Source organism: Rhineura floridana, chromosome 2 (genome assembly GCF_030035675.1).
Source record: "Rhineura floridana isolate rRhiFlo1 chromosome 2, rRhiFlo1.hap2, whole genome shotgun sequence".
Lineage (NCBI taxonomy): Eukaryota > Metazoa > Chordata > Lepidosauria > Squamata > Rhineuridae > Rhineura > Rhineura floridana.
This window is the reverse complement of record NC_084481.1, coordinates 66016896-66042389: the sequence shown is the minus strand read 5'-3', so window position 1 is coordinate 66042389 and position 25494 is coordinate 66016896. Positions and strand designations below refer to the sequence as shown.

The window sequence follows — 25494 nt, the reverse complement described above, 5'->3', positions numbered from 1 at the left end:
AAAGCTGGGCCTGTCTGGCTGGTCCTGCGCGTGGAACCGGTAGCATTTCAGAGAAAGCCACCTTGGAGGTCCTGGCTTTCAGCATCCTACCTAGCAACCTAAATTTTGCTTCCAGGACCTCACGGCTGCATTTCCCCATGTCGTTGGTGCCAAAGTGCACCACGACCACTGACTCCTTCCCAGCACTGTCTACCAAAATATCTAAACGACGGGCGATATCCGCAACCTTCGCACCAGGCAGGCAAAACACCTTGCGGTCTACACGCCCATCACACACCCCACTGTCTATGTTCCTAATGATCGAATCACCCACTACAAGGATCCCTCCACCCCCTGGAGATATATCCTCGGCACGAGAGGATAGCTGCTCATCCCCCAAGGAATGGGTCCCTTCTAAGAGATCGTTTCCCTCTTCCTCAGCTGGATGCTCTCCTTCCCCGAGACCATCGTTCTCCATGATAGCAGGAGAGCTATCATCGTTGGAGTGGGACACAGCTATAACGTCCCTGAAGGCCTCCTCCACACACCTCTCTGCCTCTCTCAGCTTTTCCAGGTCTGCCACCTTGGCCTCAAGGAAATGAAGTCGTTCCCGGAGAGCCAGGAGCTCATTGCACCGAGAGCACACCCACGACTTCTGTCCAACAGGCAGATAGTCGTACATGCTGCAGGCTGTGCAAAACACTGGAAAGCCCCACACCCCTGCTGGCTTCTTACCTGCGTAGTTTTGTTTAAGGTTTATTATGTCAATGGGTTGGAGACTGCGGTTTAGTTGAGGTCAGGGAACAGACGTGCAGAGTGGGGGGCCCTGACCTCCTCGCCCTGCTGCCGAACTCGCTCTGCTGCTTAACTCGCCTTGACGCTTCGTCAGCTGGGGCTCCCTCTAGCTCGTGGAGCAGGCTCCCTCGCTAGGGTGCTCTGACTTTATATGTGTGGCTGGTTCCTCCCAGCTACTACTGCCAGCCAATGATGTGTTACTTGAGGCTGATGGCTATCAGCTGGGGCTTCACACTTTAGTATTCTCTCAGGCTTCCTTCCTTCCTGAGCGAGGGGCGGGGCTGTTTAAGCTTTTGGCTGCTTTTAATCTAATCAAGGGGCTGCGCCTTCCAGGCAAGTCTTTTGTGTTTGTTGTTTTCCCACCTAGAACAGCCTGACCTTTCTTTAACCTAGGGAAACAGAGCTTGTGGTTGTGTTTCAGGAAGGCTGAAGCTGCCCTTTTTAGCAAGGACTGAGCTGACTCTCTCTCTGTATGTGTCGGTGGAGTTTCCTTTTCCCCCTTCTCTCTGACTGGAATTTAGCCTTGTTTACAGTGTCCCCTGAAGCTTTCCTGCTAGGGTGGTGTTGAAAACTAGCTTTCTATGGGCTTCCTTCTCCTAGGATCTGTCTCCTAATATATAGGTTCTTTCAGGATTTGGCTCCTAGCTCAGGGTGACCTTGGGCTGCCCTTATTACTTATTGCTCTGAGCTGTTTTACTTCAATTCAATAATGGAATAAATGGGAGCTACTTACCCTCTTTTCGCTCTGCTGCTTAACTCGCCTTGACACTTTGTCAGCTGGGGCCTTGACGCTTCGTCAGCTGGGGCTTCCTCTAGCTTGTGGAGCAGGTTCCCTCGCTGGGGTGCTCTGACTTTATATGTGTGGCTGGTTCCTCCCAGCTACTGCTGCCAGCCAATGATGTGTTACTTGAGGCTGATGGCTATCAGCTGGGGCTTAACACTTTAGTATTCTCTCAGGCTTCCTTCCTTCCTGAGCGAGGGGCGGGGCTGTTTAAGCTTTTGGCTGCTTTTAATCTAATCAAGGGGCTGCACCTTCCAGGCAAGTCTTTTGTGTTTGTTGTTTTCCCACCTAGAACAGCCTGACCTTTCTTTAACCTAGGGAAACAGAGCTTGTGGTTGTGTTTCAGGAAGGCTGAAGCTGCCCTTTTTAGCAAGGACTGAGCTGACTCTCTCCCTGTATGTGTCGGTGGAGTTTCCTTTTCCTCCTTCTCTCCGACTGGAATTTAGCCTTGTTTACAGTGTCCCCTGAAGCTTTCCTGCTAGGGTGGTGTTGAAAACTAGCTTTCTATGGGCTTCCTTCTCCTAGGATCTGTCTCCTAAAATATAGGTTCTTTCAGGATTTGGCTCCTAGCTCAGGGTGACCTTGGGCTGCCCTTATTACTTATTGCTCTGAGCTGTTTTACTTCAATTAAATAATGGAATAAATGGGAGCTACTTACCCTCTTCGCTCTGCTGCTTAACTCCCCTTGACGCTTCATCAGCTGGGGCCTTCTGAGTAGACAAGTACTGGATTGCAGGTTAGTCCTTGTATTACATGCATCAGATTGTACTTGCCTTAACCAGATTGATGCATCTTTGTACTATAAAGGGTCATATTTTTTCTCTCTCTCTCTCTTTCCCCCCCTGCAAATTGGTTACAGCTTCAACCAGTCCTTATCTTGCCTAATTATATCCTATACCCAATTTGATTTACCTGGGAGTAAGCTCCATTAAAGATAAAGAGACTTACTTCTGAGTAGACTTGTGTATATTGTACTGTAAGTCAGCTATACAATCATTTTTAACAAGTGCCTGTTTGAAACTCTTTACATTTGCCATGGGGAGGAGAATTTGCACAAAAGAGCTTCCAGGGAATATCTTCCTCACTAGACGAAGATGCATCCTGCTTGTTAGGAATAAAGGAAGGTAACTGTAACAACTGCCTGCCCCTTGCTCACCCTGAAGCATGGCTTTTGGCTCTGGTCTCTCTGCTGGTAAGAGAGCAGAGGTAGAGAGGGATGCAGAAGCCACCTCAAGCTTTGTGCACCACACACCCACACCCACACCCACACCCCCCCACACACCCCCACACCCCCTACATTCTAAGATGTAGGTTTCAGGGCTTAAAATGTTAGTGCTGACAAATAAACATGAAAGCAGCATGTGCAGTAAAATACGGGATCATAATATTTTAAAGTACATTTTGAGGGAGGCCCTCTGGATTAATTATGAGCATTTTGTAGAGGCCAACATTTATATATAAACAGCATATATGTCAATTTCTTATCTGTGCTTTACTAGGGAAGAAGACAGGAGTGTAGTTAAAAAGAAGTCAGCGTTCACTGATTATTTCTGTTTTGGAATAAGATAAGAAATTTCTTTATATGTTTCAGTCCCAGATAGAACAAATCATATTTCCTTTAAAAACAAAGCACAATTAAAATCTACCAATTTATTTTGGTTTGCTTAAATAAAATGTTAAGGAGGTAACATCACCTCATCCATCAGGAAGGTCACTGCCTGTATGGGAGACCAGTAACAATGCCATGGGAGAGAGGTGGAATATAGAAACATAAGAATAACAAGAAGCCAACTGAGTTTCTTATATTTCCTTACATTCCAAGGTCATGTTTTTAATCCCTATAGTAGCTTTCTTTGGATATGTGTACTGCTTCTGCCAAAGCAAGTTTTGGAATTTTCTTCTGCAAATAGAAAGAAAAGAATGTGCTAAATTAAATTCTGAATCTTGCCACCACTGACTTCTGTGAAAAATAAAATGCATCCCTATACAGAGCGAATTCACTTCAAAAACCACTAAATTCACTGGTGTTTATTAATTTTCTGTATCATGAAAACCCTGCTTAGTAGCTAGAGAGAGAAAGGAAAATAAGTGGAAAGACGTTTCCAAGTGGAAACATTCAAGCGGATACCTCATTAGCATCCCATGTCTTTAAGTCATTGAGGATTGTTTCTCACATTAGCATAAAAAGACATATGTGTGTCTGGAATTTATAGAGAGAAAAAGAGTTTTGTTTTTGTTCCAGTAATGATGGATTGTCCGTGACCTCAGTTAATTCAAAAATATAGAACACTTTCAGAAAATACCAAATTTTTACCAGTACATAGTAGAAATGAGTCGGAAAAGCGTTTAGAACAGTATGCAAAATCTTTACCCCCCCCAAAAATGTGAATAAATTATCATTTCAGATGTTTATTATTTTTATTTATTTTATCATTCTTATGCCCTGTGTTGGAAGTACCAATAAAAATAAAATTTGTATAGTCTTCCCCCACAACTTAAACCTCTCCCAGTGCTGTTTTTTTCCTCCCAAAAGTCATTCTGTGGCTACTGATCATGCTCAATCCTCATTGGAATGTCTTGGGGTTTCTCCCCCTTATATCAAGAAACACTGGCTGAAATTCCCTCTTCTACACAACTACCAAAGGTGTCTTCTTTTACTTTCAGCCACCCTAATTTTGGTTGATCTTTAGTGCTGCCCAGGCAAATGAGTTTTAAAATAGCTGATAAATATAAAGTGAGAAAGGTAATATACGCATTCCTTTCAAAGACATGTGCAAACCTTCAGAACCTGTCCATTAAAAATACTGTATGTATGTGTACTGTTGACTTGGACCTAGCAAATTTAAGCTAACACCTCCTCCTGTACAATAAGCCTTCCTGCTTAGTGAGATTAGCAACAAAGGCTCTGCTCTGGCTTCTGCTTCCATGGGAAATTAGATAAATGATTGTTCATGGCAGAGGTTTTCTGTGGAGGTGACACCACATAGGCTTCTTCCTTGAAAAGGTTTGCCAAAGGACAACACTTTATGCTATTCAGTGTTGAGTACATAGCTACATCACAGATATATACCGTAAGATTAGTTCTAATAATTCTTTCTTATTTTGGTATTCAGGCTGTGAGTACCATTGCTTTTGTAAGCCAATGGAACCTACCCACACACAAGTCAGAAGCTTCAGACTTCAGGGAACCCCAAGGTTTGCAGAAGTACCCCAAAATATGTAGGGTGTAGAATCTCAAAACAGCCCAATTAGAATGGAATCTACTCAGTGAACACAGGATGCTGACTGTTAGAAGAAAAACTGGGGAACTTGAAGGAGGGTGGGAGGGGGGAATGAAATAGAGATGCGGGAATCCTGAGCCGCAGCACTCTGTAGTGCAGTATTTTATTGCAGGGCCCACATGTACTATTCTACTTAACTGTTCCTTTAGGTAGTTCTGTTGTAGCACAGTCTTTTATTATTGTTGTTGTTATGACACATATTTTTAGAAACAACATCTGAAATCCAATTACAAGAAGTATTTTAAAGCCCAAACCTCTTTCGTGCCAATTGACAGCCTGGTGAATTTCTTCCCAGGTCTGTGACCTGGCAGCCAACTGAAATCTACAACAAGGAAACCATTAACAAAACCAATGAACAACATTCAGGTTGAGAGGATTTATTTATTTATTTATTATCTTTATTTTTATCCCGCCCTTTTTTCAAAATCGGAACTGCCAATGGATGGGAAGACAAGGTGATTTATGGATGCTTCAAATGACGAAGCTATAATAGTTTGGTCTATTACAGCTATTACAGACTTTAAGTGGGGAAAAGTTACAATCTGGATATGGCTGAATTTAGTTTGTTTAATATAACTAAATTATAGACCTAAATTGCCAACATTAGAAGTTATATGTGAAATGTGCTTGGAAAAATAATTCTGCACATAAAACAGGCAAACGCTTCAAATATCTATGGTTCACTTCTCAGAAATAAACCTTTTTTATAGAAATAAGAGCGCTAACAATGCTACAGATGTCACTGAAGTTCATACTTCTGTGGCTCCTAATGCAAACCTTTAATGCTCAACTCCAAGTAGACCATTATGACCCCATAGTCCTCTATCTTAGATTAGAATCTGAGCCTAAAAAAGACATTTTAATTCCCTCCTATTCTGTGCTCCTATTCCCATTCACACAGTCCTCTTCCTTCTCCACAGTCTTCTTCCTTCTCTAGCAACTGCTACAGCAGTTTTGGCAGCAGCTCTCTTTGTTTCTTTCCTGCCTCCCCCAGAACATATAGATCTCTGTTATCATGGGGCACCCCCCCCCAGATATCCTAGGAAACATAGTTTTCCAGTGGTGGCTGTGAAAACTAATTTTCCCAGGGTGCCTGGAACCTAGGACTTCTCATAGCAGTAACCCATATGTGCCAAGGAAGGGAAGGAAAAAGAACCTGCCTGCTGCACCATTGCAGCCAGGTAAGTGTATAGGGGAGAAACCTGCAATTGTCTGGTAATGAAGCTGAAAAAGAGATGAGAAATAATTGGGAATGGGATTCAGACCATGCTGTGCTCTCAGTGACATCACGGGGAGAGTAATCACATCTAAAAGAGCTTGTCATTGGTTTTGGAAATAATGGAGCTGTTTCTTCAAGTTTTTTTTAAAAAAATAGCATGGTTGTCAGAGACCGGTTGTGAATTGATCTGAGAGGGCTTCGCCCATCTCAAAACTGTACTGATCAACCTTAAAGAGTCATTGAAAGGATTACTGAGTTAATGTATGAAAGCACTTTAAACATGAAATTATTATTATTGGAGGTGGGGGCGATAAAATGTTATAAATAATTAACATGGCATTTCAATTTTATTAGCATGCAGATTTTCAGCACTTAGTGCAGTGCAAACTGTATATGTTCTGTCAAGTTGTGTTCAGCCTATTCTTCCATTTTCATTGTAGTTTGATTTGATGCTAGCAGGTTATAACTTGTAAATGAATGTATTTTCAGATATCTCGTCATAGAAGGAATCATTCCCAACATAATTTAACACTTTCTGAGTTCATCAGCCCACTGGAGCAAATGGTAAGCAATTGTATTACAGAATTTACAATTTATTGATGTAGTTCTTTACTTTAGATTTCATTAATCAAAATATAATGCATGTTTTTTGAAGGATCAGTACTTAGGGCTGCAGATGCCTCAATATATTCATAGGATGAAGAGAACTAAAGATTTGGAGGAAGGTTGGTTAAACAGTGAAAATAAAAATTTTGGAAGCTACAAGCCATTGTAGTGAATGATACACAATTTCAATTACCCAATAAGTCAAGAAAATTAAAGCTGACATTTCAGCAATACTAACAGATATTTATTACAGGATGACATTGCTTATCCAAAAAAGAATGGCTGCGTTTAGCAAAATAAATACCAGCAGAGAAAATGTTAGGTATAAAGTTGCATTTTGAAGAGTTTGCTACTCAATAAGGTGAGGAAAATGGTGGAATAAAGAAATAAATTGGCCCTAGTGTTCTGTTTGATCACTTATCTATGGTTTATGGAAACTTAGGTTTATGGGAAACTCTCAAACAGATATAAGTTCTGATTCACCAGCAATGTGTGGCAGCCCCTGTTGTGCTCCTGCTGTGGTGGGCATGCAGTAGCAAGCTGGTCCCAGTTAGCACCACCATGCCATGTCCCTGGAGTTAACAAACATTCTGGATTAGTTCTCTGGGGACTGTAAGTTCAAGCCCAGCCCATAGTCGCATCAGTCTTTGCCATCACCAATTTCCCTGCCTCCGCCCAGGATGACATGCCTCAATACGCCTGGGGCACAAGAACTACTGGAATTTTAAATACCTTAATTTTGAATAACTGAATAGGAAACATTTTTTAGATGATGGAACTTATTACATAAGTACAAAGATTTCTGCTTATGCAGTGGAACTTCCCTCATCTCCTCCTCCTGTACCCCATCCCAAACCATCTGGAGCACATTTGGAGAGGGCATGGGGAGAGGAGGGGAGATTAATTTGTGCAAGCACAAGTCTTTGCACTGATAGAATGAGTTAACTGGATACTGCCCAGTGACTTTAACTGAGAGAAAGTGTTTTCAGGGACAGGCTGATTCTGTTGATCTGCTCTGCTGAATCCAGGAATTGCAGCCAATGGCATTTTACCACTTTTTCTCTAGGGAACTTTATTTATTTAGGAACAATTGTAAGCTGCTTAATAAAAAAACTAAGCGGTACGTAAAACAATATAAAACAATTTTCAATAATATCCAGGAAAATCAGCAAAATTTAAAAACATACAATTAAGTTATGTATCTATGTCTAGATAGGCTTACTGAAATAAAAAGGTTTTTAGCAGGCATCTAAAACAGTATAGTGAGGATGCCTCCCTAATTTTAATAGGCAGGAAGTTTCAAAGCATATGTACTGCCATACTGAAATATCAACTCCTCATGAATGCAGAATGAACATTATACGGCACTTGTAAAAATGCAAGTTCCACAGACTGAAGCGGTTAAGTAGGCATGTATGGGGCAAGACAATCCCTCAAGTAACTGGGCCCAAGCTCTTAGGGGCTTTATATATCAATAGTAAAGCCTTGAACATGACCCAGTAATAAATTGGCAGTCAGTGCAGATCTTTGACTGGAGATGTTGTATGCTGGTGGGAGAGGTAATCTGAGTCTGTTGTGTAAATTTACAATCTGCATTTAGTATTGGTTAATATGCTATTGCCACTGTAGTAAAAACGAAACAGAACTCTGGGAAAAGAGGGAAGGGATGGACTTCTGGGACAGCTGAGAAGGAATTCTAGGACTGTTGAGTCCTGTTTTAGGCCTTTGTTGGACTGTAATAGTAGTTCTGTAAAAATAAAAGTTAATTTGTTCACATCTTCCTTGACTAGAGTGTAAGATTGGCAGGACCTCACTCCTGTCAGCAATCATGCTGCAGCATTCTGCACTAACTGTGGTTTACAGACCAACTGCAAGGGAAGACCCACATAGAGGGCATTGCAGTAATCCAATCTCAAAGTTGCCAATAGGGCTGTGCACTGGATTTGGCCAAATCATGCCCATTTGGATGTTTTGGGGCTTTGGCCAAATCAGGTACTGACAGCCCTGGATTGCTACGGGTTGGATTGAATGAACCAGAGTGACCCGGGGCTGTCAGGGGATAGGCAGGGGATAAGCAGCTGCGGCTCTTCTTCCTTTCTGAGGAGCAGAGGCAGTGATCTCCAGGGGTGCGGGTGCCATTTTGTTAGGGGCTTTCCTTTGTAAAACAGCACTGTGTAGCATCACTCGCTCCAGTCATGAGCCAAGGGAGTGATTCTGGGGGGTGCTGGTTTGCCAGGGGCTTTCCTGCAGGGAAGTCCTTCACAAAACAGCATCACACAGGACTGCTCCACCCGCTCATGAGCCAAGGGAGTTGTCCTGCATGATGCTGTTTTGTAAATGGCTTTCAGTAGTGTTGTGGCAAATTCAGTAGTGCAGGGTCCCCTCATAATAGTACACCATGCCCCCAGGATTCACAATCTCTTCTGCAATTACAGAATTATAGAATCAGAAAAAACCCTGCTGAGTACATAGGCTTCCCACTGTACAGTCTCTCACCATGGGGGCTCAACCTTGCCAGAAACATTTTGATTAGAAGAATTCTGAAATGAAGTCAAGTGCAGGACTAGGATTTGGAAAACCACGGTACTTAGCCATGAAGCTCACATACCCTAGAAGCCCATTGGCACAAAAAGGGAGGCATAGCTACTGAGAAGAGTTCTCAGTGACTGACTCACCTCCTTTCACTCTGATTGGCTCCAGTCAGCACAAAAGAACAAGGAAGCATGTTGTTATCCAAATGAGAAGACTCCGCTCAGTGGCTAACATGCTACCCTTTCATGCTGATTTGCTGGTACATAGGGACCCTGCTCCCAAAAAAACTAAGGTGTCTACAACTTCCTGCAACCCCAGATGACCGCACCCTGGCTTTTCTGAAGGAAAGCTCTCTGCAAAACAGCATTGCACAGGATAAATTGACCCTGCTCTCAGGGCTCATTCACATGGGAGCTGAACTTCATGTTAAAGATGAAGCTTTTGCCATCGCGTTTGATTTTCAAGGTTCACACTTTCTACCTTCTAATCACTGTTTTCCATTCACACTCAAGGGAAAGGATCAATCACGCAGCTTCCTAATAACCATGCCCTCTTAAGGTCAACATACCGCTTCCTTGGTTACCTTGGCAACCGAGCATGCTCAGTTTGTTCTAGAGTAAGTTTCATTAAAAAAAACCTGAAGTGTGATTATTTGTATTTTCACTGCTACAATCCAGCTGAAATACAAATATTTGTTTGAACAGTGTTATGCTTTATTGCACAAGTTAGAGGGGAAAGAAAAATAAAGCACCGTTTGCAGCAGGATTGCAGAACGGGAGCCAACAGGAAATGACATGAACAAAGGGAGGAGGCAGAGTGGGCTTGAAGAGGGGAATGATTGACACACCCGCCTAAAAGCATCGGAGTAAAGCATCTGCAAGCAGTAGAGATACGAACTGGAAACGTTTTTACCTTCCCTTTTTGGATTAAAAGCACTGTTACTACGGACTTAAAGGGGAAAACTGCGTTCTAGCTGCTGATTGCCTGCAGCGTCACGTGAACCGTGCAAATTAAACTGAGATGTAAGTAGCACCAGATTTGTATTAAACCTCCATGTGAATCAGCCCTCAGTTGGGAGGGTCAGGGGAAGGAGACACAACATATTTTCCTCCCACCCCATGCCCATCACGTCTTTAATAAAAGGTTCTCCCCCTAATTAAACATGACCCTCCCCTGATTCGGGAGTGCCTCCAAGCCAGGGCAGGCGGTCCCAGATTGACCCTTGGATTGGATTGGCCCAAGGGCTCCTCTTCAGATTGGAGCCAAGGAGAAGATGGGGGAAGGGTCTGTGCACAACCTTGGTTTCCAAAACCTGGAGTACTGTGGTCAAGCTATCCCGGTCCAGAACTGACTACAGCTGTCACACCAGCTAAAGCAAGTGGAAGGTGCCAAAGCTGCTGGAAGGCACTCCTAGCCAGAGAGACCACTGGAATCGTCTCCAGTGACAAAGCTTGAATCCAAGAATGTCTCCAAACTGCATGCCTACTCCTTCAAAGAGAGTGCAACCCTGTGCAGGGCAGGAAGGCCCAATGTCTTGGGCACAGAAACCAGTAACCTGCAGAGCCTCTATCTTGCCAGGATTCAAACTCAGTTTATTTTCACTTATCCAGTCCACCACTGCATTTTGGTACTGGCCCATGGCCTGCACAGCCTCTGCTGATTCAGATGTTATGGAGAAATAGAGCTGAGTGAATAGATGCTAAATAGCATTGGGGATAAAATAGTGCCCTGTTGCATAACTGCCAGGGGGCCTAAAAGCACTCTTCCAATGTACTCTCTATACTCTGTCCCATAGGTAGGATCAAAACCAATACAACACAGTGCCAGTCCAGAACCCACTCCACAGAGCCAGTCAATTATTTTAAAAGCCACAGAGACATCTAAACAAAGGAGCAAGGGCATGCTGCTTTTTCTCCATTCTCCATAAAGTATAGCCAACAGGGTGATGAAGGCCCATTTGGACCCAGGACCAGGCCAGAACCAAGATTAGAATGGGTCTAGATAATCACTAATAGCAAACAATACAGTTCCTCCATTACACCCTTTGCAATGCATAGCTGGGAAATGAAGAGGCAAGACAAGATGAGGTGTGGGTAAATCAAGGGCCACATTTATTGGAATAAAGCCAATTACATGCTTGATTGCATAATAAAATGATCTGCATAGCCAAGTGCGGAACCTATCTCATCCCCAATTGGGTGACGGCACCCTGACATGGGAAAGGGGGGTTGTCCAAGCCCGATCCCCTCTTCCAGGCCCCATCCCCACAGGGTGGTTAGGGAGGCCTTCCTGCTCCACCCCCCCCTCAGGGCCGCACACTTCTGAGTGGGTGTTACAGGTTAGCCCCAAAGGTGAGCCTTATCCTGCCAACTGGCCACACAACCTGGAAGGCAGGCCTCAGAAACCACCAGTCACCTTAAAGAGTGCCTAAGGGTGGTCCCCAAACCCTACGTTGTGAAATTCCACACATATTCTCCACAGAAGAGGACAAGTCTCAGCTTAGTCCCTCTTCCCCCACCTGCGGCAAATTATTTCACGTAGGGCACTCTGCAGATCAGAAAGAAACAGATCATTACCCAGGTCAGATATATGAACACTGCCTGGCCTGTAAAGATCAGCCCTGCCACACTTCACCTCCGGATGATGTATGACCTTGCCCTGCTTATCAGCAAGGGCAAGCCAGACTTCCCTATTTACCTTCAACTTGCCTTGTTCAGGCTCCTGGGGTAAATCCCACCCCACCAAATCCTCCTGGGGAGGATATCAGACCAAACAGTCACGGTCCCAGGCCACCCTCTACGTACGGCCTCAAAGTCCAGGCAAACCTGAATGATAAGGGCTTTTCCCTTCAACATTCCCAGGTCATTGCCTCCCTAGTGGATAACCAAAACCTGTGGAGGGTGCTGCACCAACGATGCATCAGCGTTGCTAGGAAACATTCCCACAGTGTGCCACGTCTACCCAGCCACTGGACCAATGTGCAATGGCTGAGCCCCAACTGGGTTTCGTGCCTGATCTGTGATGCCCTCCTCTTGGCCCAGAACTCCATCTGTGGCCACACATGAGTACCTTAACTCTCTCCAGCACCCTCCAACCTGTTAAAACAGAAACAACAATTAACAGTACGCTCTTTAGTGCAACGGTCCACATGGGCCCTTGATTGGCCTGACACAACCCTGGGAAGCACGCAATTGCCAGTGCTCCACTGCCTGCATGGCTTTGCTCCTAAACCCAACATAGCTGCTGTAGAAGCTACACCAATCTTGAAAGAGTGCGTACCAAACTGGTTTGGATCCAGCCCCAAACATGACAGTAATTAAATCTGTGGTCAGCTTCTCAAAGGCAGAGAACAGTCACCGCATTTTATTGTAATGTGAATAGTAGTTTCCATAATGTCCCATACTGGGTAATCTGCTACTTTATTAGAGCAGCTTTTACTGGCTTAGTATAACATTAAAGCAGTTGGGATTAGATATGGCATGTTCCAAATGTAGAGTAAATATCCTGCCTTTCTTTCCTCAAGAAACCTAAGGCAGCCTACATGTGGTTCCCAGGCAGTCCCCATCCCTGCACTGACCAGACCCATACCTGCTTAGCATCAGCAACATGATGGCCCCATGTGTCCTCAGGACTATGCCTTTCTTAAAGTGATGAAAAGATCACCAAGAAAGCATGGCCACCACAGTCTTGGACACAATGCACCATGTGTGAAGTCCACCCGTCGTATGTTTCAGGAGTGTTTGCTACTCCTGATACCAATCTGGAAGATGGCCATCCCTGTCAACTCCCTAGTGATGCCAGCTTCTGCCCATGCCATGCCTCAGCACACCACCTATCCTAGAAAACAACCCTAAAGCCTCAGAGGCATCCGAGTGAACTTGCAACTCCACCTCCAACAGCAAATCCCTACGCCAAACTGAAACCCCATTAAACAGCTCCAAAAAATGTGACCAAAATAGCAAGTCCCTCATGTCCCTAGTAACTCTAATCCGATGATAAGGCCTGCTTAGGCCCTCATCAGGTCACAAATCCTGCAGAGAAACACTCTGCCAGGTGCTATGCCTCTGCATGCAAAGTTCAAATGCCCTACCAACTCCTAAAGCTCCGTGACTGTAACCTTCCTTGCTTCCCATATGTTATCAACCCTGCACTTGACTCATGTTTGACTGCTGGTAAACAACAAGCCTGTGCCACCGAGTCAAACTCAATACCCAAAAAGGTGAGCACAGGCTCTCAGTTTTTTCCATGGCCAAAGGCACACCTAACTCCTCTGCCAACTGCCCAAACTTCCCCATCAGCTGGCTGCCCTGCTGTGAACCAGCAGGCCCAGCAAACAGAAAATCATCTAAATAATGCACTACTGCATCACAGCCAGCTTGCCTCCTGACAGCCCACTCAAGGGATGTACTAAAGCGTTCACAAGCTGAACATGAAACAGAACACCCCATGGGTAAAGCTTGATCCACATAAAACAAAGCCTTGAAAGGAAACCCCAACAGATCCAAGTCGAAAGGGTGGACTGGCAAGAGGTGAAATGCTGACTTAATATCACACTTGCGCATGAGAGCGCCCTGGCCAAAATGCCAGACCATCAAAACTGCACTTTCAAAGGAAGTGTAACGCACCAAACACAAATGTTCAGGAATAGCGTCATTCACCGACTGCCCCCTAGGGTAAGACAGATGATGAATGAGCCTAAACTGTCCAGGATCTTTTTAGGAACGATGCCCAAGGGGGAAACCTTTAGCATGTGCATGGGAGGGTGATCAAACAGCCCCAAGACCCGCCCCTCAGCCACCTCATTAATTTTCTCCTGCACCACTAACTCCATTCCCACAACAGACTTAAGATTCCCTGACATGAAAGGCCTATGCTCCCCAACAACCAGAATCCTGAAACCAGAACAAAAACCTCCCCCTAAATAGGCTGCATCTGCCCTTCTAGGATAATACCAGAGCAAATGCATAAGCTGAGGAATTTTAATTGGTGTGGGGCCCCTTTCCTGAAGGCTGTCCTCCAGCCCCAGGTTTTCCCCCCTCTGAAAACCCTTAAATCCCCGAGCCCTAGGGCAACTGGTGAAGGGATGGGAGCCAGCACAAATGGAACACTCGTGCCTAAATTTACACGGGTTCCTATTGCAAAAGCCCTTTGGCGCTAAACTCCCAACACAGCAGGTGGGGTTGAACCCCCGGCCCCATGAACCCACGAGTCGGAGCCACACTTGCAGACTTACCAAGCAAATGCCCACTATCTGCCCTGTCACCCTGCACGGGTCTAGCTGCAGTCATAAACTGCAACCACAACTCTGGGTCCTTCCTGTCCCACTGCAGGTGAACATCCACTGCTGCCCTTATCCTGAAACATTCATCATAGGCCAGCCATGCTGATCCCATGAATTCCATATGCACTCTAAAAATTATATCAAGGTACTTCACCAAGGCTGCCGCCCTCATAGGCTGGTGCTGGATCACTGCCCCCTTATAGATCAAAAACCCTGCCAACCAATTGCCCCAGGTCCTATCTACCCCTTTTTCTTTATAAATTTCTCATTATCCCTTTCCTCCTGCCTATCCTTCTCCCTCTGTTCGGGCTCTCGGTATAATAAGGCAAACATATCATATATATTTCCATATATGCTCTCTTGTTACTAACAACAAATGAGCCCCCAGGGGAGCGGATGTCTCCCCAAATGGCAAGGTGCCAGCCTGAACATAAGCCAAAGGATCAGCAGGCATCTGAGCCAGCCCATGGTAGGACCACCCATAGAAGTCCCAATCTGCCTACAAGCCTCACCAGCAGGCTGCTGTTGGACCGTAGGAGACATCCCCCTTCCATACCCAGAAGGCACCACACCTGCATAAGGAGAATAAGGCCACCCCTGAGCCGTTCCCCAAGGCATGCCCCCAGGCCCCATCCCAGGCCACCCAGGCATTCCCCACACATTACCTGCAGGTGTAGATTCACCATAACCTGGATGGGCCACAGCCTTCTCCACCACAGGACTCCCAGGAGTCATAGCCTCCACCTTAGGTGCTGAACAAGGAGGTGCGAGTCGACCTGAGGAGCCCTCCAGCACAGCCAATTGGCTTAAAATAGTGCCATACTGACTGTTCTTATTCTGTAGACCCTTAGATGCCTTAACCCTTGCCCCACCAGCCTCCTGAGGCTGCCTATTCCACCTCTCCAGTGACTCAATGTGGGCTAACGCTGAGGCCATATCAGGCCCCTCATCCTCCGAGGATGAGGACTCCTGAGGCAGAGGAGGCAGCCTCTGAGCCGGCCGCTTCACAGCCTTACCCTTACCTTTCAAGCCCCCAGCTCCCTTTTTGGGAGGCATAATAGCACCCGCCAGGCAACCCTTCTAGAAAAATCTAAACAGCTAGATCAACAAGCATCCAAGAAGGCTACTGAAAATGGATACCAACACCCACGAAGGAGCAAAATATGCTCCAAAATGGCCACTCCAAAATGGCCGCCACACACAAGGCAGCAAAATGTGTTCAAAATGGCTCCTCAAAATGGCTATCAAACACAAGACAGCAGAATGTGGTCAAAATGGCCACTCACAAGAAAGGAGCAAAGTGTGCTCCAAAATGGCCACCTTTTTTTGTGAATGTACCCCAAAAGGCCTAAAATGGCCACCTCAAAAGCCCGCTGCCCCAAAATGGCTACCACCCCCCAGGAGCAGCAAAACTCCCAACCTGAAAGTGGCGGGAAACCTGCAGATGGCCATCTGCCACCCCTCAGAAACAGAAAACCCCCTGCCGAAATGGCGGGAAAACACTAATGGTTACCAACCAGACCCCAGGCCCAAGAAAGCCCAACCAGCAATCCCTAACCCCCCCACTGGGAATACCACCAGGCCACGCCACCTTCAGCAGCCCCTGCGAATAGGCCCACTGCTCCCTCAAACAGTGCAGGCCCAGAAGGCCTGCCAGGAAGGCCGTGCTGAATCCTGTCTGCTGTCGTTGCTCTACCAATTGCTGCTGCTGGCCCAGACCAGGCCCATTGGCAGTCCCCATGCTGCCACTCCGCCTGCTGCTCCTGCGCCACCACCTGCTGCTACTGCACCGCCTCTGCTACCACGCCGCCTGCTGCTGCTGCCATGCCACTGCCTCTGCTACCACACAGCTGCCTCTGCTGCCACACCGCCTCTGCTACCTCGCCGCCACCTCAGCCTCCCTCCACACCCCCACTCCCCAACAGAACAGGCAGCAACCAAAAGGTAAGTCATGACCTGCTCTGCTGTTGCGTAAGCCCAGAAAGAAGCCGAGGGGAGACAGAGCAGGGCTTAATTAGCCACCCTGCTCTGCCCCCTATGTGACAGGTGTACATGGCCATGTTGCGCCTAAGGGAAGGAGCTTTGAAGCCATGCCAGGTCTTCCCTAGCATGGCTGCAAAGGCCCACCATTGCCAGAGCCCCTTGGGTCCAACGATGGCGGGAAATCTGTCACATTCCCAAAGAAGGGAGCACTTGTGACTGTTCAGTAATGTTCAAACCGTATAATGAGTCCATGCCCTACTTCTTCAGGAGTTGTACTACTGTCCCTCACACAATAACTTGTTAACCCAACTCTGGATCCAAAAAGTTTGTGTGTGTGTGTGTGCATGTGCGCACGCACAATGCTACCTGTTGACCAAAAGACCAAATAAGTAAGACCGAGTGTGCTGATAGGCTTATTTTTCTAAGATGGATGTCACTTCTTTCATTTCTGCTATGGGCTTTGTAATTTACTCTGGCAGTCACTCAGTTGTTTACACTGTGTATGGAGAAGTAAAATAGTTTATTGGAAGTAAGTATATGGAATAAGGCAGGAATGTAATATGGCAAGGCTGGATCTAGTATGCAGAGACATTATCTCAGTAATTGTTTTGCAAATCCTATTGAAGATAATAGCAAGGTAGGTATTTTTAAGCCAGTCTTCCAGTCCAATTGCCACACAGTTGCTTTTTTCTTAGGTTACAATATAGAAGGCTTCAGTGATTATACCTGTTTATTATCTGGTATGGTGCAACAATGCTTGGGACTGGTGCACTGCCATCTCTGGAATCTGCATCTTATTTTACTGTTCTATGAAATGTGGAACCTTAATGCTTTTCTCATTGGGTTCAGTGCCAGCATAATTAGCCATAAGGTTTTTACAAAACCTCCTTAACTATATGTACCACCTGGAATTATGTTTGTATTATCACTTCATTCTCTCTCTATGAGTCAGTTGTGTGTTATAGGAAAAACTCCTTTGCAATTTCTTTACACCTGTTACTTGTTAATTCTGTCAGATGTTAGTGTGTTCTTTCAGATAGTAATTAAGAACTATGTTACTTGGAGAATTTATGCAAGTGTACTTCTCCATTCACTTCAAGAGGAGGAAACCATTCAATGTTTGCATTCTTTTGTGCAGCTAGAACCTTCCTTCTCTCCATTAATGGAAACAGAGGCACAACCAAATGGTGCCACAATGTGTGGGAGCTGCTTCTCTATGGTCCACGTCTATGGCACTCCAGTAACATCTGCATTGAGGAACCATATGTTTATTTTATTTTATTTATTATTATTTGATTTATATCCCGCCCTTCCTTCCAGCAGGAGCTCAGGGCAGCAAACAAAAGCACTAAAAACACTTTAAAATATCATAAAAATAGACTTTAAAATACATTAAAACAAAACATCTTTAAAAACATTTTTAAAAGCTTTCAAGATAACTTTTTTTTAAAAAAGGGTTAAAAAAAGTTTTAAAACATATTAAAAAGCAATTTCAACAGACACAGACAGGGATAAGGTCTCAATTTAAAAGGCTTGTTGAAAGAGGAAGGTCTTGAATAGGCGCTGAAAAGATAACAGAGATGGCACCTGTCTAATATTTAAGGGGAGGGAATTCCACAGGGTAGGTCTCGCCACACTAAAGGTCCATTTCCTATGTTGTGCAGAATGGACCTCCTGATAATATGGTATCTGCAGAAGGCCCTCACCTGCAGAGCGCAGTGATCGACTAGATATATAAGGGATAACACAGTCTTTCAGGTATCCTGGTCCCAAGCTGTATAGGACTTTGTACAGCAAGACTAGAACTTTGAACTTGGCCCGGTAGCAAGTGGGCAGCCAGTGCAATTCTTTCAGCAGTGGGGTGACATGTTGGTGATACCCTGCCCCAGTGAGCAGTCTCGCTGACGCATTTTGCACCAGCTGCAGCTTCCAACCTCAAGGGCAGCCCCACATGGAGCTTATTACAGTAATCCAGCCTAGAGGTTACCAATGTGTGGACAACAGTGGTCAGGCTATCCCAGTCCAGAAACGGCTGCAGCTGTCTTACCAGCTAAAGGTGGTAAAAGGCACTCATAGCCACTGAGGTCACCTGGGCCTCTAGCGACAAAGATGGATCCAGGAGCATGTGCTTAGAGTGAATCCTTCCCATATGAATGTTGCCCAATCCTAGGGGGGGAAATGGGAAGTTACTTTGTCATTGTCTCCAGTTACATGGTTAATCCACGCATATATTACCTAAAAAGAGTATAAAACTAGATCATGGGTAAATGTGTATTATATCACTGAACTATGTATAAAATGAATGTTGACAATTGATACCTTTGTCAACAGTATTGCTCTATCCATGGAAGCTTCTTGCCTGCAAGAAATAATTATTTGATGGATCTTACAGTTGAAATGGTCTCACCCTTAATACTTTGGTCTGGGATAGGTGTTCAAACCTTTAAAATATTAATTGTATGGGAAAGAGTCCAGGATTGACAATTTAATAGATTTTTATTCATAAGAAAATGAAAAACAAATATCAAGCTAAGTTTGTTGCAGTATTGTTTATGCTATGAATCTCTTTGCTGTTACTTTTGTTTTTACACAGAACCTTTCAAAACAGGACATCTCATCTCCTAAACATTTTCCTGCTCAGAAATCCATCCACTCTCCAACCTGGTCCCCCAGCCCCATTAACTGATTTAACTGTTCCTTCCCCAACATTCTGCCCTCCAATTGATTCCCTTTCCTTTTTACCTTAAGATTCCTCCTCCAGGCAATTGTCCCTCCTATCCAGTCACGCTCCAGAATGCAGACCTTCCGTAAAGAGATGCCCCACTACTCTCAGTAAGACTTCTGAATAACTTTTCATACCCACTTCATATTTTTCCTGCCATTATGTAAAACATTCAACACAGATAAACATTAACAGAGATATAACAGTGCACAGTCACATGGATGCATTAACTGTTTGAAATATGAACAAGTATAAAAGTAATAAAGACACGCCATTTGATCCTTTTCCTAAATAGAGCCCTTGAATTCTTCTGCCTTATTTCTGTGTTCGTTTGTGTTCAAGGCTGTTCCTCCCTCAACCTTTCCTCAGCTGGAAAGGTGCAGGAAGGGCAACAACAAAACAAAGGAACAAACAAATGATGGATATTTATTTTAAAAATAAGATGTGCTGTAAGGCTATTTCATGTTCAGTAATCTCATGTCAGACATCTATTGAAGAACTGAAAGGGTAACCTGAATTCTCCAGATGAAAACATTTTAACAGATGATCACCAATTCAACACACACACGTGTCTGTTTATGATGCGGTTTAGATGTAATGTTTCCAATCTCTGATATGTCATTTGGCATAGGTTCAAAGTAATGGACTGTGGGAAGGGAGTGTGCACTCCTATGATCCACTGCCTCCCCACTGTTATAACTGTGCCAGCCCAGAGCTGCAATTTTGCTTGTTGCCTGATTCCATTGGAATAAACTATTTAGGCTAGAAAAAAAAAGAGACCAAAATTGGGATCTGTTTCAGAGAAACAAATCTGAAGCTTGGATGGTAAACAGAAGCCATCTCCAACTCAGATTTTAGCCAGGGGAAAACATCTTCCTTCCTTGAACATATCCTGGCAAGACCAATGTGCATATTTAAGGTACAGAATGAGAAGCGAACAGGCCAGATGTTTGCTATAACTTTGGTGCCATGGGTTGGGAGAAGGCTGAATGATTTATGTGAACATAATCAAAATAGCTTTGCATTGCTGCATGGAACAACAGTATGCTTCCAAGTGGATCAACAATCCGATTTTGAGACATAGTCCTTTGGAGACATCTGTTATTTTTCTTCTGCATTCAGTACTGAAAATATGGCCCGGGAGTTTGAACAACATACACAAATATATGCATTGCTACCTATAACGCTGATGAAAACATTTTAACAGAAGATCATCAATGCAACTCATATACACGTGTCTGTGGTGCAGTGATTTCAGTACTGTGGTTTCAGTACTGAATATATGGCCCAAGAATATGAATGACAGATATAAATCTATGCATTAATACCTATAGTTTATGTTTCAAAAATGTTAGGGGCTCATGAAGAATGTGTATTATGTAGCATATGCATTGGCCAACATGTTCCAAAACCTCAGCTGTTCATAAAAATGCAGAGTATGCTCTTGATACTGTGGCATACGTTTTTGTATTTATGTTTTAAAATTTGGTTTACATATAACAAAAACAAACAATATTATATATGTATCTTTTGTGGAGTGTTTGTATATTTTAATTTAAAAGTTTATTTTAAATTTAATAACTTATTTTATGGCTAGAGATAACCCTACATAAAGTTGTGCAACAGTGTACTTAAATGCTTGCTTTTCTAAGTCAGACCTGTATAGCTTGTGTGACCCACCGAGTCAAATGCAGCCCACAGGTCTAATGTTGTAGCCTGCTGGTAGGCTGACAAGCTCGTTGTTTTGGCAGTCCCAGGAGAAAAGAAGGAACTTACTGGGAGGTTTGTTGAGACAGTGATGAACCACAACACAAGCCATTCATCCTGAGGTCATACATTGAGCAGATTAAATACAAACTGGGGTGAGGGAGTTGCCCAACCAATGAGGTGTCAATTTCTGTATCATGGACTCTCTGCAGTCATGGACTCTCTGCAGTCTCACATATGGATTCTGCTCCTGCGCACAGCAAAGTTCAGAACCTTCTAGAGTTCTATGATAAATACCCATGCCAGTCCTGCCAATGCCCTTAATTGATATATTTTCTTGCAGCATGTCTGCTCATTTTTCAGACTTTGGAACCAACCTGATAACTCATAATACCTGGTTTATCTGTTGACCACAGCATATCTAGGACTAAGTTGAATTTTTGAACATATATTTAAACATATGGAACTGCTTTATTTGACATTATGGCAATTTAGAAAAAAATTGAAACACAAGTAAGAATTTAGCATATGTTTGTTCTTTACTGCAGGTAATCAAAGAAGGGTATCTTCTAAAAGCTAAAATTGCAGATGGAGGCAAGAAGCTAAGGTATGAGGCAATAACCCAATCTTATAGTATAAGAAAAGTGCTAAGAAGTTCATTATCAATTGATGGAGTAGCCATAAGAGCTTGACCTGTGGATCAAGCTCAATATATCATAGTAATTTCATGCAATATACAACATGAGTTGCTAGGTTTTAATTTTCTTAGGTTCGAATCCACACAGTAAAGCAAAGACCAAAAAGAGAGTGCTTAAAAAGAAAAAAAGTGAACTGGGGAATATTTTAGAAACAAGTGCATCATACTGAGCTTTCATCAGTTTTATAACAGGTGCTGTACTGGCAAACTGTAGTTCTTGTGCCACTTCTGTTCTGAGCCTCAGGGTGAGTAAGTGAAACAGGCAGTGGCAAGCACATGGATCATTCTGCCCAGATCCTAATTTGAGGGGAAGGGAAATGGTTGCATTTCAAACTGGAGCTGGAACTGTCATTGGTAATTAGTGATTTTTGTGTGTCGAAAATATATCAGGATTCTAAGGCTGGATTAGCAGATTTTTGAGGCAGTTTAAGCTTTATAATTCTGTGTCTAAATTCATACATCTGTATTTCCTTCAGAGCTTGGAAAAGTTACTTTTTTGAACTACAACTCCCATCTGCCCCAGCCAGCATTGCCACTGGATTGGGCTGATGGGAGTTGTAGTTTAAAAAAGTAACTTTTCCAAGCTCTGATTTCCTTATAGTGATAGTGGTCATTGACAGGTGATTCACTGCATTCACTGTCGAGCTGGTACAGTCTAGGATAGCTAGGAAGGAAGTACACCTGCTGAAATTATTTTTTCCACACAACTATTAAACGTGCATGGTCCCTGTCATCATTTGTATCTGGCCCCTCTACAAAGAAGTGAGGCATGTCTGCAAACTGAAATGTTACCTAAATCTGGTTGTGTTATTTTGACGATGCTTTTGACGTGTTCTAAACTCTCACCCACATACATTTAGGAATCTGTAAGCAACTGTGCATGTCCAGTATAGGGAAGCAATACCTGATCTGCCATTTTCTTTTCATATGGTTAAACGTGGGGAAAATGGAGGTTCCATTATTTTTGTTATGAATCTGGAATTGCCCACTCAAAATTTAAATCCCTACTTCTTTAAGAACATATAGCAATGCAAACTGTGTTGGTCTTATAGTGTGCTGCCATCAGGTGTTCATTTGCTAGAATGCAAATACAGCGGTCACAATAAGAAAGCTTTAGAAGTTCATTACTTTTAGTTTTATATAAAAAACCAGCTTGAAGTTTGACATTATATTTTATGCAGCCATATAGGCTAGCTTTTTTCATTTTGCATGAAAACACTTTACAGATGTTTAAAATTTGATTGTCACATGTTTTACTTCTCTACTAATGCAGCTTTCTAGCTGACTTGTATCTCCTTTTAATGTATCACTGTATTGTCTCTTTGGGGCAGCCACGCGACTCAAAATGGTTTTATTGCTTGAAATGCATTTAATGTATTTTGGTGGGTTTCCTTTTCTCTCAACCCCCCCCACAAAAAAAACCTTGTTGGCAATCAAAAATTGTAGGAGCCTTATCTTCTCAAGTGTACAATTCCTTTTGCTGAACTTATATTTTGCTAAGGCAGAGAAACCTTGTCTTTATTTGGCATTTATTTATTTATTTATTATTTTTATTTATTTATTTATTTATTTAATTAATTTGTATCCCGCCCTTCCTCCCAGCAGGAGCCCAGGGCGGCAAACAAAGCGCTAAAACACTTTAAAACATCATAAAAACAGATCTTAAAATACATTAAAACAAAACAGCGTTAAAAACATTTAAAAAAAACAACCTTAAAAAAGGTTAAAAACATTATTAAAAACATATTAAACAATTCTGACACATGAAGACTGGGATAGGTCTCAGCTTAAAAGGTTGTTGAAAGAGGAAAGTCTTCAAAAGGAGCCAAAAAGATAGCAGAGATGGTGCCTGCCTAATATTCAAAGGGAGGGAATTCCACAGGGTAGGTGTTGCCACACTACAGGTCCGTTTCCTATATTGTGCAGAACAGTCTCACTGCTGCATTTTGCACCAGCTGCAGCTTCCGGACCATCCTCAAGGGCAGCCCCACATAGAGCACATTACAGTAATCCAACCTAGAGGTTACCACTGTGTGGACAACATTGCTCAGGCTATCCTGATCCAGAAATGGCCGCAGCTGTCTTACCATCCAAAGCTGGTAAAAGGGACTCCTGGCCATGGAGGTCACCTGTGCCTCTAGCGACAAAGATGGATCCAGGAGCACCCCCACACTACAGACCTGCTCTTTCAGAGGGAGTACGACCCCATCCAAAGCAGTCAACTGACCAATTATCCGAACTCAGGAACCACCAACCCACAGCGTCTTGCTGGGATTCAGACTCAGTTTATTGGCCCTCATCCAGCCCACCACCGAATCCAGGCAGCGGTACAGGGCTTGCACAGCCTCTCCCAATTCAGATGTTACGGAGAAATAGAGCCGGGTATCATCAGCATACTGCTGACACCTTGCCCCAAAGCTCCTGATGACCACACCCAAGGGCTTCATATAGATGTTAAACAGCGTGGGGGACAAGATGGTATCCTGCGGCACCACACAGCACAGCTGCCAGTGGGCCGAAAGACAGTCACCCAATCCTATTCTCTGAGAACGACCCTGGAGATAGGATCAGAACCACTGTAAAACAGTGCCTTCAATACCCAGGTCACCAAGTCACCCCAGAAGGATGCCATGGACTATGGCATCAAAAGCTGCTGAGAGATCAAGTAAGAACAACAGGGTCACACTCCCCCTGTCCTTCTCCTGATAAAGGTCATCCATTAGGGCGACCAAGGCCGATTCAGTCCCATAACCAGGCCTGAACCCAGACTGGGATGGGTCAAGATAATCTGTTTCATCCAAGAGTACTTGCAGTTGCTGCGCCAAAACCCTCTCAATCACCTTCCCTAAGAAGGGGGTATTTGCAACCGGTCGGTAGTTGTCAAAAATCAATGGGTACAGGGTGGGCTTTTTCAGGAGTGGTTGAATCACCTCCTCTTTCAAGATGGCTGGAACCACTCCCTCTCACAATTATGCATTGACCACACCCTTGATCCACTCAATCAGACCCCCTCGGCAAGCTTTAATAAGCTTCATTGCAAGCACCTTGTGCATGTCATCAGGCCGCATCAACTGAAACTGTTCCCAAGAAGTTGCAGCAGACATTGCACTGGACACCTCATTGGGGACTACAGTAGATGTGGATGGGGCATCAAGACTGCTATGGAGGCGAGCAACTTTACCTTCAAAGTGCCTTGCAAACCATTCACAGTGGGCCTCCGAAGGGTCTAAGACTCCATTTCCTGGAGATGATGTCAACAGACCCCTGACAATATGGAAAAGCTCCACCAGATGGCTACTTGAGGATGCAATGGAGGCAGAGAAGTGGGCCTTCTTCGCTGCTCTCACCACCACACAGTAGACATAGTTATGATGTTTTATTCATGCCCGACCAGCCTCACAGCACTTATTTCGCCACTTGCGCTCTAGCCATCGTCCAGCCTGTTTCATTGCCCTTAGCTCACTGGTGTACCAAGGTGCAAGCTGGGCTCCACAGTTCCGGAGAGGGTGTTCGGGGGCAACCGTGTCAAGAGCCCGATGCGCCTCGCTGTTCCACAGCGTGACAAGGGCTTCAACAGGGTCACCTGCTCTATCTATTGGGAACTCCCCCAGGGCATTCAGGAATCCAGTGGATTCCATTAGGCTCTGGGGGTGGACCATCTTAATCTGTCCACCACCCCTCCAAGGAAGGATCAGAGCCATAAGTCTAAACTTCACCAGGAAGTGATCTGACCATAACAATGGGGTGACATCCACCCCCGCTATCTCCAGACCACCCCTTCCTCCATCTGGAGCAAAATCCAAGTCGAGGGTATGCCCTGCCCTATGTGTTGGGCCAGTAACAAGTTGAGACAGCCCCATGGTCATCATGGAGGCCATGAAATCCTGAGCCAGAACACTAGAGGCAGCCTC

General features: G+C 44.3%; 1 protein-coding gene across 5 annotated transcripts in view; it reads left to right on the top strand.

Moving 5' to 3' along the window:
• Window positions 1-25494, top strand: part of ARHGAP15 (Rho GTPase activating protein 15) — a 681588-nt gene that overhangs the window by 58563 nt on the left and 597531 nt on the right. For all 5 annotated transcript variants that reach the window (XR_009760509.1, XR_009760510.1, XR_009760511.1 and 2 more), the window contains exons 3-4: window positions 6545-6619; window positions 21435-21493. Coding sequence is in view for 2 of the 5 variants with exons in the window: in XM_061608868.1 (XP_061464852.1) it covers window positions 6545-6619; window positions 21435-21493 (134 nt within the window). In the remaining 3 variants the exon portion in view is untranslated. The remainder of the gene's footprint in view (window positions 1-6544; window positions 6620-21434; window positions 21494-25494) is intronic.